The sequence below is a fragment of the Poeciliopsis prolifica genome, unplaced genomic scaffold, assembly GCF_027474105.1.
Source record: "Poeciliopsis prolifica strain line A6 unplaced genomic scaffold, Auburn_PproV2 SCAFFOLD051, whole genome shotgun sequence".
In the NCBI taxonomy this organism is placed as follows: Eukaryota; Metazoa; Chordata; class Actinopteri; order Cyprinodontiformes; family Poeciliidae; genus Poeciliopsis; species Poeciliopsis prolifica.
Genome location: NW_026562426.1, coordinates 3,029,700 through 3,047,093, shown reverse-complemented (window position 1 = coordinate 3,047,093; position 17,394 = coordinate 3,029,700). Strand labels below are relative to the sequence as shown.

The 17,394-nt window shown below is 41.2% G+C and overlaps 1 protein-coding gene across 6 annotated transcripts in view; it reads right to left on the bottom strand.

Annotated features, from left to right (window-relative positions):
* Positions 1–17,394, bottom strand: part of nrxn2b (neurexin 2b) — a 686,688-nt gene that overhangs the window by 354,120 nt on the left and 315,174 nt on the right. For all 6 annotated transcript variants that reach the window (XM_055058558.1, XM_055058564.1, XM_055058563.1 and 3 more), the window contains one exon: positions 1,620–1,739. In XM_055058558.1, the coding sequence (XP_054914533.1) occupies positions 1,620–1,739 (120 nt within the window). The remainder of the gene's footprint in view (positions 1–1,619; positions 1,740–17,394) is intronic.

Here is a 17,394-nt window from a genome sequence, read left to right as displayed (position 1 = left end):
GCTGCTCAGTGCTCAGTTCGGACCCCTGGGGGCTTTACTTTTTCTCTCCATGTGAAACGGTTCCTGAGCCAGTCAGGACTTCACAGGGTCACTCTTTGCTTCTGGCCCCCTGCATGTTCGCGCCTTATTCTCACCTTTTCCCCTCTCTCTCTTTTTTTTTTGATCCTTCCGTTCTTTCACCTGGGGCCACAGTGCTGCGACTAAGCCACTTCTCTTGACCTTTTATCCGTCTTCTGTTATCAGTGCATAATATTCCTGTGTTCTGTCTTTAGAAAGGTCTCTCTCTGTGAGAGCAAATTGGAACTCAGGCCCAGTAAATTTAAAGTCTGGAACCGGCTTCAATATGTTAGGGGGGGAGCCTCAGGTTATGTCAAATACATCATTTTTCCTCTCATGTTTTTATTTTCTTTGATTTATAGACATGTTATTGTTCACATCTGTGCATGTGCACAACGCCAGAGGGCAAAAGGCAGATTCGTCTTCATGCCATTCAGAGCTGCGCTGACACAGTTAAACAATTAAAATAAAAAAAATAAAACCTGGAGATTTATGTTTTATTAATTTAGTGCAGTGCCGAACAACAAAAGGAAAATTACGCAGAAAAACCATATTCTTCTTTTTTTTCTTTATTTTGTTCTGTCAGCTACACACAACGTATTTGCCATAGAAACTGACTGACAACAGCTCCACTAATGTATCTTATATTCAACACTGTAAAACATGCAAATATTTACCACATGAAGAACAGAACATTCAGTTTGCTGAAGTTTTACATTTCCAGGCTTTTAACTGAACTGACAAACAGAGTTCTGCAGCACATCTGCACGGTAAGGTTGTCAAAGTCAAGCTAGCTTAATATTTTATTCCAAACTTTAGCCTGACCTGTGAGATGTGACACTTCTGGACCTTGTCATCCAGATGTTGTAGTGTTGACAATGAGTTGCAAAGCACTGCGTCCATTTCTCTCTAACATGCGACATGTACATTTAAGACTCAGCGCATTGTTAGCAACTTGACGGTTAACACCAATGGAAGTCATTGTCAGGCAGCAGCTTTAGCAAAAAACGTTGTTTGACGTCACCTTGCAATGTGTCAACGTGACACTACATGTCAGTGTCATGTCTTAATATTTGCATTATTATTATTTCACTTCATTACAGTCTTTAGGTGGACTGTTTGGAAATGTCCAGCAAGGGACAAATGGCACAAATTAGCTGATGCTATAAGCTCCATAATACAGGCATGGAACTGCAGTTTAATTCGGTTTGTGTTATTGTGAGTCTGTCTCTATCAAATCAACCTAATAAATAAATACAGCAGCTAAAGAAAAAAAAAACTTTTTTGTCAATTCTAAAGTGGCTAAATATTATGTTTGATGATGATGCTGCAGTTAAACAGTCATCTGTCGAAAGACGAGCCACACAAAGATGAGTAAGTGTGGAATGCGATTGTGGAACAGTATTGATATTTACTCGCCGAAGTGTCACGGCACAGTTATTTAAATGCTCGCAAGACTCTGACATTTAGCAAATACCAAATTTTAGCTTTGTTATTAATACGTCCACATATCAGTTTTCGCAACAGCAGAACAGGACGTCCGCGTCCCCAACACGGCCCACCTTCCACTGTGACATTATCCACAGACAGCTGCAGGCTCTTGCCGCGCCGCACCACCTTCACCGTGTGCCACTCGTTGTCGTTCAGCTTCTGCCCGGCGAACAGCGTCTCGGGCCCTTTGCCTGTGTGAGGAGAAATTTGAGTCACAAACAACCAGTGGAAACGACGTGTACCTTATCCCACACACTCCGACGAACATGGAAGAGAGCGAACACACACACACACACGCACACACACACACGGGGTTCTCACGCTGTAGGTGGTGGGAAGAAAACCAGCATGTTTGCAACAGACTTTCACATCACCCTTTAAAGTGTAAAATATGTTTTCCCAAAACCCTAGAATTACGGTTTACATTTGACGAACTTGGAAGGGAAATCGGAGAACCAAACAATGGCAACTGGAGATGCTTTGTTCCATCAAAATGTTTTGCGTTCGGTCATGACTGTGGTTAAGCTGTGACAGGAAAAGTGACCTTCCAGAAGGAGGAAGCAGTTTCTTCCTCCTGATCGCATAAATCACATATTTTTGCTGTGATTAGGCCAGTGTTGCGCAATTCCAGGCGTCACGCCTCCCCAGCCATCCAGGTCTGTGGCAGAACCCCTTCGGCTTCTGCCGGACTCGATGGTCGTGCAAAACTTGAATCAGCTGTTCTGGAACAGAGGCACATCTAAAACATGGAAAAGGCCAAGCCGAGCTCTTTGAAACTTGTTTTTACACCAGATGAGTTCAATTTTTATTTGTTTTTCACATATCCTTCAGGCCAAAGCTCCTGTTTACAAAAACGATGTATTTCTAGCATTGAATTAAAGTCAAGTTTCTGTGTATGAACAGACAGCAGATCATTGCTCAGTTTCGATCAATGTTAAATTTTGCTCCTTTTATGTTAATGCTATATCATGTCAAATAAATATTTTTCTTTTTGAGGGGGGAGATAAGACTCTAAACATGAAGCTACCATCTGATTATCACTAACTCATTTCTTACTGTTAGAAAAACCAAAATCTGAGGAAATCAGTAAAGAACCTTGCCTTTGTCTTTGCCCCCATCTAAATATTTTCAAGTAAGTAGCTGAGAGATTCAATTATTGATGAGTAACATTGTTGCTAGTGAGCAGAGCTGCAAGTAACTGTTGTATTTTGTTTTTGCATTTTGGACGTATTACATGTTGCAGCTCTGGTCTCGTAAAAAGCTGAAAAGCTGGTTTCCTGTCAGTTTTCTGCAAGACTAGCTTGCAGGTGACGTGTAATTACTTTTTCTTTAAGAACTTCCAAATTCAATACGACTCCCTGCTGACCAAATAGATGGCATGCATTGATTAAAAATGTGAAAACCTTTTGAATGAAGTGTGGACGAATATCTGAGGAGTAAATTTTGAACGCAAGGTTTGGATATGGCGAATGGTTTGTTTAGATGTAAAACTAAGAAGAGATGAAATAGGGAGGTGCAAACTGCCAACAGGACAGATAGCCCAACAGCCCAAAGCTCACCAAAACAGAAAATAGAGAAACGTCTCAAAAGCACCCCATAAGTGGAGGAGTTGAAGGGCAAGATAGAAAGATTTATAGTCTCAGTCCTCAAACTGCTGCGCTCCACTTCTGAACGTCGAACGCCCCCCCTCTACTCTGCAATCCATCAATGCAGCCGGCGAAGGAAGAGCGTTCTACGCTGCGGCAGATGGCGTTGCAGAGATGCTTATTAGAGAAATATTTGCATTAGCAGAGGACCAAGGCCTATTTATACGCGGCGAACAACAAAGCTCGATTGCATCAGCGGTGGAGTGACGGTGCCTGGAAACTGCGGATTTTAATTAAAACAACAGTCATGGATCTGGTCTCCGGCGCGGAATGAGAAGCTAATGCGATTTTCCTCAAAAGCCAAGGCGGCAGCTGGCAAACGCTTCGACTGGAGTTTAAAGACTCAAAGAAGGCCTGAGAGAGGGGAAATACAGAAAATGGCACTGAAGGAAGGAAGAAGAAAAAAAATCATTCAACACAAGGCTTTTAGGACCTGGAGGCCAAACATTACGGCACAGTGTCACAGTGCTGAGGTGATGAAGGTAATTACTAATGAAAAGAAAGGAGGAGCATTTCATAAAGAGCAATAAACTAAACAGAAACTTCCACCTGAATGGCTGCAGGGCACACTGAAACGGTGTGTTGCTGCAGGATACCAGTCACTTCCATGAAGCTTCTGTCTGTTCTACCCACAGAGGCAGGAAATCCTGAAGCAGTTTGTCTTCTAGATAAAGGCGCAAAGTAAAGATTCGGCCTTTCTTAACTGTAATAATTTAATGTTGTGGATCAAATATGTGTAAGCACAATCCATTTCTGGAGTCGGTGGCTGTTTTCTGGTTGGTTAGCTGGCCAAAGCCAGAGAGTATTATAGGTGCTGCTTGAGAGGATGATACAGGACAGACTGGCGAAATGTGATTGTCCCCTTTCCCACTCGGATGTGAAGGTATTTAGCCTGCAGGGTGCGGCGTCCTGTCGACTGATAGCCCTGCAAGGCGAGAACACCTTTAGCTCACCGAAGAAATGTTTTCCAATTTCCTACTGTTGCTTTTTTTATATCATTGGTTTTTTGGGGGGGTTTTTTCCCAAAAGCTTCTCTTTTTTTTTTACCCTTCAGCTGCATAAAATTGAAAAGAAAGATTTTTGATCAAACCTTGCGTGAAAAGAATATAAAGGAAAGTAAAGGTTTGCTGCTCTGAGGAGAGAATGTGTGGATGGGAGCGGCTAGCAGAAGTCAAAGCTGAGAAAAAGGAGAGAAAAAGAAAATAAAGCAATAAAGAAAAAGTAGGGAAAAAGTCCAGGTTAGGACAAATGCATTGTGATGGTTACTGTAAAAAATGATGATGCAGTAAGCGGGTTAGAAGAGGGCAAGGTTCTTTGTTGTCCAAATACCTTGACCTCAACCTTTAACCATGGCAACCAACGCTGAGGAAAAGCCGACCTTCATTACCTAAAAACACATTTTCACTATGAGACCCAGAGCAGATGTTTTTTTTTTCCCCCCTGGAAGATTCATCGGCTCTGGCCATTTTCTGGCAGAATTTCCCACTGCAGAACGTAGAGCCGATGTCTCCCACAGCAGCAGCGTCGGTCGATGTCCTGGTCAGCCGTTCAGTCGTGGAAGAAGGCTCAGATTGTGGGGAATCTATTTTCACGAGTCTGTCACTGTGACTACCATAATCCGTACATTTGTATTTGTATTGGAACAAAAACTTGTCTGTGAACAAAAACTTGCGTCCGTTTTACAGCATTTTCACTGCATGTTCATTTCAAAATGTAAACATATTTCATGAATAAACTCTAAGACGTGTGGTAAATTAGCACCTGCCTCAGGGCATTAACAATCTGCTAATGATCCATTGCACTGCAAATTTTTTCTTATTTGTACAACCGAGAATACAACCTGAAATATCCCTTTAAATGGAGGATTTCTTTCTCCCTATCCGACATAACGTGGCTTTATATATGGTTTAATCCTACATTCTTAACATTCGAGAATGAGTTGCTCTCTTCACATGCGCTCAAACAGTCATGCGTCGACTCGCAGATTTTTGTCATGGGAGTGACGTCGACTTGATTGAGCTATTCCAAATATTTGTACGCGGGCTTAAATTCGAACCGTTAATGAAAATCGGTCATCGGTGAACTCCTTCAAAGCACATATTGACGAAAGCAGCTGGTGTTTTATCTCTGTCAGCGAGGCGAAGTGAAGCCTTAAATCACCGCACAGGTAACCCTGCAAGCAAGTAAACCAAAGATGTGCCACTCACGGTTCAATGAGCCACTAACCCGCTAATACAGCTCAGGGCATGGAGAATTATTCATCGCATTGAGCAGCTCAGGGCTGCATTGTCTCCTCACAAAGGGGGGCTGCCAGTTATTAAATGCAATTCATTCTCATCTTGCCAGTTATATCTTCTCGTTTCGTTTGCAGGCATCAGCAGGGCAAGGGTTGCCTTGCACTCCCCCAACACATTCTGAAAATATGCTAAACAAGACCTGGAGAGAAGTCAACATTTCTTTACTGGTGTACAAACAGATTCCCGATAACTTTGACGGACTGTGTCAGCACAGCATAAGTGAGAGGTGTGATCTTTGCAGGTACTTGCATAATTATACGCCGCCATCCATCATTGGCTTGCTGTGCTTTCTTTGTAAACAACTTGATTAATGCAACTGGATCAATGGAGCACGAGCCCTCAGCCAATGGCTGCAAGTTGTTGCCATCAGTCTCTATTCAAGCTGTGGGGTGTGCCTGTGTGTGTGTGTGCGTGTGTGTGTGTGTGTGTTGGGGGTCGCTGCTGCAGCAGGGAGTGCTTGAGCGCAGTTTTCAACCCTAATCAAAACAACTCGAGAGTGGGGAGCTGATCATCACTCTGCTGTGGGCTAATGACAGCAACATCTCAAGAACTGAGAGACGAAATGTATTTCTCGTCTTCCACACTTTGAGGGTGTTGCACACAGATTCAGGCGTATCTGGTTGCTGGGAATCCCAATGTGTTTCTCAGGACAGAAAGATCCAAACCAGAGGTTTCAGAGATATAATATGCTTTAATGAATGCATTTTAATTGCTCACTTTGTTTTTTATTTTGTAACTTTTATTTTTTGAATTCCTTTTGGTGTGGAGGAGCATCAGTTCCACTATTTGTACCTTCCAGATCACGTCCATTATAGCTTTGATTAAATCAGTTGCCAATGTACTTTTTTTGCGCACAAAAAATTGGTGGTTAAATCAATATTGACAGTCATGTTGTGGATGAAATGCAGGGCAAACTTTGCAAGTTAAATGCTCAATGTTTTCTGGATGATGAATTTTCCACATAAATTATAACAAAGAAAGAACTCTGACTTTAAATCAGAGTGAGAATAATATCATGGAGAAATGCTCCTGAATGTGTGACTGACTCAGCTGAACACCAACAGCTTAACTACAGTCTCAGGTCCTATTACACCAGATCCCCCCCTAAATAACAGTCATATTGCCTTTCTGACAGAATCTGCAATGTCTAAGTATCACAATAATGATTACCAATTCAAGCTGTGAGAGTGGAGCTTTCTGGGAGAAAGCATCATTGTAACGTGCTTCTTCTGACAGATTAAGGTTTGAGAAAAAGGGACAGAAAGGAGATGCTTAGGGTGGAGGGCAGAACAAATGATGATGGCGAATACAGTACCGAGGTATTCAGTCATTTAGGGACCAACTTGAATAGATAAAATAAAACCCATGAATAATTAAAACCTTGGATGCCTCGGGTAGCACCAATAGAACTGAATCTAACGGACAATCAGGATTAACAACATCCGAACAAGAACAGTTGGGTGTTTTAAAAGAAGAGGAGAGACAGAACCACCTAAAACACTGATTGGCAAGACAACATATCAAAGCCAGGCAATGAATATATTAGTCCCGTATTTTGGTCACTATTCCAGTAAAACCCACAGTACCATCACCTTTTTGTGTTAGTTATTTGCAACATGTCAATGTCTTTGCTTCAAACTAGGCCCTAAATAAAGTTAAATGAAGAAAGCATAGAATACTACACACAACAACCAACAGGGTATGACTCCAAACACACCGTACCAACCAAAGGTCAGACAGGGAGATATGACAATTCATAGTATTTAATATGTTTTTGCAGCTGTAATTACTTTGTATTTGCCACAAGTAGGTGAGTAAGTGAGATGTAGATATCGTACCAATTTCACTTAATGCCCTTTAAGCTGTATGCTAATGAGCCTTAAATCAGGTTGTTAAATAGACAAGTCCAGGATTTTTGTGGCATTCAGATGGAAGTAGCAGAAGATGGTGGGTGTTTCTCAGGTGTACTGTCAGCTACCACGAGAAAGCACATGGTTTTCTTGCTTTCAACACCAGTGGGAGGTGTTTGTGTGTGCGTGCGCGTGTGTGAGTGAGAACTTGCTCTTCTGTTTCACCTTGCAGAGGAGAGAAATCCAAGCTGCACACAACAGACAGAGCTCCCACACACAAACATGCTGCCCTGTCTGTTCTCGTCGCGCGAGCACAAGTCGGCGCTACTAATAACACCACAGGAGGTCTGAGGGTGTGCGTGTGTGCTTGCCAAAAAAACCCTATAAAATACTTCAGTCAGAATTTTAATTCAGGTCTAAGTTTATATCACTAATAGTGGTGAGCGGGCAGAAAACGAGTGTAATGGGAGGACATGTGTTTGTGCCAGCACACAATGCAACGTCAGCACTGCAGACTTCCTGGCCAGCCAGCAAAGACAGAGACGACGCTTACAATGTGTGTCGACTCCACGTGTGCATGCGTGTGTAGGTGTGGGAGTGTGTGTGCGTGTGTGTGTGAGAGTGTCTGATCGTCATGAGGAGTATGAAAATTATTAGTGAACGTGAGGAGCTGTTCTACCTGTACCTTTATGAGGCACACACTGAGATTAGTGGTTTTATTGCCGGGTTTTCATTTTTTATGTTGCGCTGAGGGAGCTGGTGTGTACAGTGCACGGGTGTGTATTGCGGATTTTGTGCCAACCCAATGCTCCCTCTCTCCTCTGCCATCTGTTCTCCTGGCATGGCCCCTTTAGTGTCGCTTATGAAGTAATGACACACATTTATATATTTCCATCACAAACCCAACGCGCACTTGCGGTTATTGAAGTTCTCTGACTTGCTAGCAGTCATTTCATTTTTCACATGGTTCTCCTTTTCCTAAAATGACTTCGCCATGCTGCGATGCGAGCTGGTCCCCGGAAACACAAAGTGCTTCGACAGATCCCATCGACAAGTCGTGTCCCAGGTATCTCTGCAAGTCTTCGGAATCTACTTGAGTGAGCATTGATTTCTTTAAACACTAGTACTCAGATGTAGCCTTTTAAATCTACCCTTCCCCCCACACACACATTAACAAATCCTGTAAATAGTGCTCATCCCATTGCTACAACTAATTAGAATAAAACTACAATTGACAAAGCATAGTACTAATTTTATGACCATGACATAGAATTCCTTGACCTTAAATGATACATGTTGGTTAGAAAAGGCAGTCTTTCTTTTCAGTCTATAACTTTCATTGTTGTTTCCTTTCCTGCGATTGTAACTTTTACCAACTGTTTACATTCTACGTTAAAGCACTTAAGACACACTGCAGCATTGGAAATATTGAGCTATGCAGAAAGGTGAAGGTTTTCTGGATTTACTGTGAACTAGTTTCCCTGCTCATCTTAAAGCAAGACACAGTTGCAGGTGCAGTGGAGAATTGTTACAGATGGACATCTAAAAAAGGGAGGTGTGCATTTGTCTCGACCTCTTTGCCAAAAGGTCAAGATGAGGAGTTGATGCTGCAATGGAAAGGCGACAAAGCTGAATGGTGTCAAATGACAGATATTTGCTCTGCTTTTAATTGGATCCAGCCACACATCTTGGCTGGACAGTTGAAAAGAATGGATGCTGAAGTCAGCAGGATGCTGCCTGTTGACTTCTTAACCAACAGATCCCAATCGGTTAAAAGTAACTTGTACATTGTCAAATGTTCAAGAGTTCTCTACTGGATCACCTCTGCTGGGGGGATGCATCCTCTCACTAATTTTTTTGTTGTTCTCTACACAAACGTTTATCAGAGTCTGCATGTTGGGCCAATTTATGCAATTTGCTTTTGACTGTCAGTGATACATTGTTAAAGGTTGATGGCATGGACTATTGAGCCTCAGTCAATTTTATACTTCATTATAAAATGAGCAGAGTATCCTATTGAAACATAAATCTGCATAAAATTAGATAGTCACAAATTTAAGAGTGAACCAATACATTTCTCCAGCAGTTTTCCCAAGAACTGAGAGAAACATACTTGACATTTACTTTGGTGTTTAGAAGCAAACTCCAGCCCATTAACAGAACATGCACTGAAATAGGAGGCATAATAGTAGGCATATTACGCAAGATCGTGTTTAATATTCCTTTTAAATGCAAAACAAATATTTTTTTTCATGTTTTTGTTTCACAAGATCTTTCACAAGTTTTGACAGCCAGCAGCCAGTCAGTGTTAAAACTGTATGGGCTTATACTGGTATTTTCTGTAAAAGATTATTTCCATATAGGTGATCTGGGAGTTATCAGGTGATTACAAATGACAGAGAAAATTCTTTGAAATGGTAATCATCAACTATTAAGATATTCATCCAACTAGACTCTACAGCACTGATCGATCTCTCCTCTGATGTGTCTGATGTGCTGCTTGGCCTCCATGATGCTGGTTATTCACCAATGTTGTCTAATAGACCAGTGAGACCCTTAGAGTGGGGTTGTATTACATGCCTATTAAAAACCACGAGGCAATATCCCTCAATTTTACAATTGTCCACTGCCTTGTGTAGACGTGTTACATAAAATCAATAGATAAATCACATTGAAATTTAAAGCTGCAAAGTGAAGAAATGTGAAAAAGCTGTTAATGCGTTGGAATGACAGTACATTATGCTACAATCTTTGATATCGCCTTTATGGAAATAATATTTGACGGAAAATACCGGTGTAATTTTATCACTGAGTGCCTGTTGGCTGCCAAAACGTGTGAAAAATCTTGTGAAACAGAACATAAAAAAAATAATATTTTGCTTTCATTTTAAAGGAATAGTAAACACAATCTTCAGTAATATCGTCTCTTTGTTTTTATTTGAAGTCGCAGCTTGTTCATTGGTGTTAGTCATGTCTTAACCAGCTAGACTGATTTATAAATATACCAGAAAATTGGCTCCCTGTTGGAATAACACTATTGGAAAATGCATGCACCTCATAAAACATTCATGCTGTAAAGACGCAGAAAATGCCATGTGCTCCTACTTTGTCAGAAATGGTGAACACTGAATGGAATTATGGGTGTTTCTGAGTTTAAACATGCTGGATAATATAGGTATACAGAAGAACATAACACTGTCATCTGGATTTGCTGGATATTTAATGCAATTCCTTTAAAAAAAAACTATTTTTGCCACAAATAGTTTACTACGTTTGGCATTTTTACTGCCTATAGAATATTTGCAACTCACCACCTTCCACAATGACCTTCCACATCCTTGTGCTTTATGTGGGATAAAAAGTATTAACAGCTTTGAAGCTTTTTTTTTTTAATGGTGGTATTTAGGAAAAATACTGACTGAAAATGAGTCTCATTCCAAGGCCATGTTTTACTTTGCAGCCCAAACTTAAAATAGATCTGAACTTTGCTCAGCAACAAACTCAATTTTCACCCAATAATTTAATTTAATCATGCAGGTTTTCACAACGAAGGCCAAGAAAGCCTTTATTTCTCCTCAGAAATTCATCGAAGACAAAACCTAGTGATGCTCCGACAACATTTTTTCCCATCGAACCAATCAAAATCAGTTAATTTATAGGCATATGCCCAGCTCGAGTCCCCTATCTGATTAAAAACAACCACTGACATTTAGGACGCTGCAGTTTATGAGGTTGTTCCGACAAGGACACTGTTTGAGTCACAAAGTGTTTCTCTAGGTCAGGCAGATGTGCTGCTCCAACACAGGGAAAGGTAGACTCGAATGTGACCTACTATAATGTGTAGGCGATAAAACACCTACAGACATCACCTCAAACATTTAGAGCTGTGTGATAAATTCGGAGCTATATTCCTTCTGAGACTATGTTGCTTGGTTAGCGTTAGCATGTGTACTCTGTTTTGATAAGGGTGTCTAGTTCATTATGGTGCCATTTTATCGTGTGAGGACAAAACCTTTGATCTACTGCTTTGTAACTTAGAACTCCAATAAAGCTTAATGTCAAATGTTTCGGCTGCTCTCGATACACCCTACCAGGAGAGCTGGGTATATCAGCACAGCCCAGCAAAATCCACTCAGACTGGATGTGTACTTTCACTTCTAAACTATTTTTCTGCTTTACACAGGCCACAGTTCATTTCTTTTGATACTCTTCTTTGTGTGTGAAAGTATACTCACGTATACTCTGGTGATGAACAAATAAGCAAATTCTGGTCTGTTGGGAAATGTGGGTTTCCATTTGCTTGCAAGTGAGCCCTGATGCAGTGGGAATGCAAAATGGACCATCTGGCAAAGCGTCTACAGAACAAGACGGTGGAAAGCTTCGTACCTCTACTGCTGCTCACTTTAGGCAGTTTTTGTTTGGCGTTACCTAAATGGTTTGGTCTGCCTTAATGAAAGAGGGCCAAACCAAAAGAAAATGGGAATTTTTTTAACCTTCCATCCACTCAAACTTTTAAAAAATTCCCCCAAAATACTAATTGTGCACAATAAAATTAGCTGGGATTATTATTATTTTTTTAATTGGCCACACAATTTTGCCTTGAGGCCTGCTTGGGGTACAGCAGACGAAATCACAGGCAGTACAACAACAACAAGCAATGGGAGCTATGCTTAATCAAAGGCTTTGAAAAGGCTATTAAGTAAATGTAAAATAATGGTTAAATTCTCTAGATAAGGACCCCAAAGCATCACATGAGATTATATCAACACTTCCATGACCAAGACCAAACAAAACTGTGGGTGAGAGCTATTCTTCAACTTCGTGGCCAAAGTCTCATCCACTAATTCACTGTCCAACCTGAATTTCTTTGAAGAGAACAACCCAGAAAACATTTGGAATCCACACCTTGCTAAGCACCAGGTGCATTGCCCCTTTTCTTTCCCTTCATGTCCATCTCTATATGAGTTCCCCTCTGTGCCAGCTTGCTCTAGAGCAGATGGGGCGGTTCAGCATGGCATCACACCAGTCGACACAGTGGCATGTCAAACAGGCATTCACAGGGCCGGCCATTGCCAAGACCAACCATGCTGTACTGCCATATGGGAATAATGTGTGCCGAGATCACACTGACAGAGTGGGTAACATGGTCTGCTTTTCCTGCAAATCAGAACAAATAGACAGGAATGCCAGGGTATTTACGCGCAAGCCCCAAAGTACACACTGCCACGGAAGGCAATTACTATTTACCAGAGTGCGGTCAATGCTGTAGAGTTGCACAATCCAAGCACCATTGCGCACACTCAAACAGAGGAACATTGATGCACAAACACACAGACGTGTGAACAATCTTTTCCAGGCACAGACAGGCACCATGCACCAACAGACACACGAGCTACCGCACCCGTCCCACGGCTATAAAAGGCACAGACGCAAGATCCCTGTGCTGCAGTCAGCGGGCCTGGCACTCACTTTCCTTCACACACTCACGCCGTCACACCGACACACATGCACACCCTCCCGTCTGTCCTCTGCAGACGGTGATGATGGCCTGTGTTTGGGAGGTTAATAGCTGTTTGCTCCTCACAACCTTCACACTTGATTACTCAAGTTGGCTGCTGCCTGGACGGCGGGGCCGAGGCTCAGGCAAAACAAAGACGGCCTTGTCACTGCTTACACACATAGCTCTTATTAGAAGACTAAGGCATGATTGAGAGTATCGTTTGAAGAATAATTAAGGGCACTGTATCCCTGAAGAAATGTAAATAGGGATTTAGAGACGTCAGTCAGAGTAGGAGCAACCTCCAAGATTCCTTTGTTACGTTTTCAAAAGAGGCTGCAGCAAGGGAAATGATTCATTACTGCAAGAAGAAAAAATAAAAAAAACTACAAACGTACATCTAAGAGGACAGAAAGACAGCATGTCTTTTCATAAAGAAATATATAAATGCAGGCCACACGCTTGGCAATCACGTTTTAAGTAATTCAGAAGGGCTTTGAACTACACATGAGCATCTAACTTTCATTTCAGGGAGGTAATGCTCAAATCCAAATATAATTTAGAGGAATGACTATAAAGTGTGAGAAATTGTGCATGCCCCCGTAGTAATGGAGTTAGTAGAGCAGGTGCAAGAACTTCAAACAGTATCTCACCGGGCCTAGCCAGTGGTCGCTTCGCGGTTGAGACAAAACTCCCAGCATTCATTAGGGTTTTCTGAAGAGCTGATGTAACAGGCATAAAGTTATCCATCTAAAGTTCTCACTGAAGAACAAGACGATGCGTGACACAAAAAATGCGTCATTTTGTACGCGACGGAGACACATCGGACCAGTCGCTGGCTGGACTATTTCACGCAACGCTTTGTGCAAAGTGTTGCGTGATTAGCCAGAAGCTTGTAGGCGTATTTTATGCAGAAATGTGCCCTGACAGCAACGTTGATATTTAGTTTCAACCAATCCGCTTCCACCGTCTGGTTTTTGCATCCGCGAGCGAAATGAACACTTTTGAGACGCGTTTATCAGACACGATTCATCTCAAAATATTTACAAAGAAAGCTGTTGTCTGCAATGGAGGACGCTATCTGAGAAAATGTGACCACTCTCTCTGTGACTGATTCATTTACCTATGAGCTTTTCAGGGCGTGATGCATACTGCAGTGGAAGGATCCTCTAAGATTGAAGAGAGTGAAAATCTGCTCCCAGAAATTGCATCCAGTTGCTTCATACAGAAAATGTCTTGAAGCAGGAATTTTAACCAAAATTAAAGAAATATTTCATTTGCTCCTCTTTCCCTGCACGTAACATAATCTATATGTTATGTGCAAATGATTTATTTGTATGTCTGGAGTACTTGGGTTGTTACTGATGGTTAGTGTAGATTTGTTTTTAATCAGCCCATTAAAAATATATTAACTAAGAAAAACTGAGTTCATTACTTGCTTTCCCGTATTGAATACCTCAAGCTTTTTTCCATTCTTCTAACAGCCAGTCATACATATAAGTCATTCTGATCTTTTATTTGTTTCTTTTTGTTTTCAGAACTAGACAAAAATATATCAAATTTCACAACAGAGAATGTTTTCTGATAAATGGCCTGATGTGGTTACAGAGTTTGTTAGTTATGAAATGGATCCTTGCAGAATCCTTGGTTTACAACACAAAGCAGAGAGGAAGCTGAGGGATGTGATTGCTCAGTCCTGGAGCCAAGCAGGTGTCCTTGTTGAGTAAAAATGATAAACAGGCCTTTAGAATTTAAATAGCTTTCTTTATTGTGCTCAGCTTTAATTAGTACATTTATGCTTGATGCATTTGATGCACAACTGTGGCAACAAGATGTCTCTTCTCTTTTTTTTTTTTTTTTTTTTTAAGGAGCAGCTGATAAGCATTTTAAAAGCTCAAATGATACATGAACTACAACCCGAAATGCCAAAGAAATCTTAAAGGGGGATTTACGGCTGCAGATCCGGATCCAAAGAACAGAGATATAAGGAAATTCAAACCACTTCGATCAGATGGAGATTTAAAGAGCGATACAAGCAAATGAGGTGGATTAGCAGTGCTTGACGACAACTGATTGTCTCACCCAGGACATTTTTAGCGTAAAATATAAGATCTGGATATTGAACTTTCAGCATGTCAGGTGTCATCAGTCAGAGACATCTGCGGATTCATTGCAAGACTGACTGCTACAGGAGATCATCATTCTCTACATTTAATTTTCCTTTCAGATGAATATAGTATTCTCGGGCTAAAATCAATGCTCACCTCTGAATAGAAGAGTGCACCATTAAAACTACATCTTATGCAAATATGTGCCATGAAATAAAGGAGTTCTCAAAAACCAGACCAAGTAGAGGTTGAAATGCGGGTCATTGTTCCTGTCTTTTCACTCGGTTCAGTGTCTTGAACACTATAATCAGTTGATTAGCTTAGTTTAAACATAAAGTGATTTCATGAAAAATATTTACAGTGGAATCAGAACACCACATACAGTTGAGGTAATTTCAATAAGTTGATTGAGGTAATTTTAATAAATCACAGTTTTTGTACATTGCCGTTTTATAAATGGAATGAAGGGGAAAGTATATTAAAAACCTCAATTTACCAATTTACAACTTTAAACGGCAGGCTATGGTAATACAGCACACAGACACGGCAAAAAGTCTCCCTAATAAACTTCAAACCTCAGGTGATTCTTCTGTATGAGGCTGTAATTTCATTTGCAAAGGTAGAAATATGCAAATGAAGCCTTCCTCTGAGACTTGGGAGACTGGCACTTCATGATTCATGTCTACTAACCATGCTATCCTCCTTACAGACTGACAGTCAATAGAGTTATATTAGAGAATAAAATGTGTTTTTTGGGAGGGTGTGTTTTTTTTGCCTGAACTTCACAAATTAATACCTGAAACTAAAAAAAAAAAAAAAAAAAAAAAAAAAAAAGAAAAAAAATTCCCAGTCATTCAATTTGGATTAAAAAAACAAACAAACAAAAAAAAAACTATGAAAAACATTTGTATACAGTGTGTGGTTTTGGTATACTTAGCCCCCCCCAAAAAAATCAAGGGGGATCAGAATCTGGGTCTGGGTCAGTGTCTGTCAGGGGAGTTCAGGTATCTTGGTACCGTGCTTACAACTAATGGTAGGATGGATATGTCAACTTGTCTGCTTTAATACCTTACTTTGGAGCGACCCAAAACCCAGAACTGACTGTCAACAGGTATGACTGGGAAGGTTAGAAACATAAAACCGTGGGGCTCGGTTTTGTTGAGCCTTTGTCATCTGTGAGCCTTGAACGTAAACTGGAACTAAACCAGGACTAAATGCAACATGTTAGATGATGTTTTCTTTCAGCCCAAAGAAGGTCTGGTGTAAAATGTTATTTTAGTTTAGGTTCTACAGCTACTAGATGAAGTTAGTCAATACGCTGCGCGTCACTGCTCACGCAGAACTCACAGGGTCTTCAAGCGCTGCAGCACCTCAGAGCAGGGCCGGATCTGCGGGCAGGTGGCGTCGTGCAGGTTCCCAGGAGAGCAGACTATTAGCATGTAATGGACCACAAGATCCATCTAATCCATCACAATACGCAGGAAACATTTTATAAAAATGATTTAGCGTTGTGAAAATATATTTTTTTCTCTCACAGCAATTACACTGAAAGTTTTGGATGTTTTCCATTTCACTTTGTCTCCTTCAAATGTTGTGTTGGCGATGATAAGAAGCCATGTGTTCCATTCAAACATGCATCTATTTGGTCGAAAACCAATAAGAAAAGCGGGCGAATGGCCAAAGCTGGTATGCTAATCAGCCACTCAAATGCCTGCCAGTCAGAATTACTATGTGAAAAGAGTGCACTACTTTAAAACTTCCAAAACTGCCATTTAAAACGTGGACTGGTCTCTTCATTACATGACTAGTATTTTTTTGTTGTTAAAAATATGAATACAATTTTTCAGAAATGTATACATTTTTTTTTCTCCATTTCTGCTCTGGCAACTTGTTCCTGGTTTTGCCACGGTGTGTCGCATCTCTTCAGGCGATGCCATTTAGCTGCAAAATTAATGAAAACCCCACAAACGTCACTTTATACAACTGTCTTTTACTTTTAAATGCACTGCTATTCCTCTTTCACCTGCTCAAAGAGAGGAGACAAGAAGCTTCTTGTCTCTTCCTTCTCTTTTTGTTTCTTTCTCTACTGTAGGTGTTTCACCCCAGAGAGCCTGTAGTGTAGGCTGGAGGAGATGGGAGGGATTTGTCCGTCAGTTGAGGGTGTTGGTGTTTGCTGAGAACAGCCGAACAGTCACTCGCCCTCCACATGAAACATCTCATGTATGGGACTGCATGGCAAATAAGGACAGGGATAGCGGGTGGCTAAATGCGCCCGTGCTTAAGAGTGCGCGAAACCATGCGGGGTTCCGTGTGCTTATGGTAAGGGACAGAGGGAAGAAAAATAAGAAGCAGTGAGGGAAGAGGCGAGCAGACTACAGCCCCCGGCCATGATTATCTACGCCTGCCGCTCTGACCCCCTGTGCCAATTACAGAGATAAGGCAGTTTGT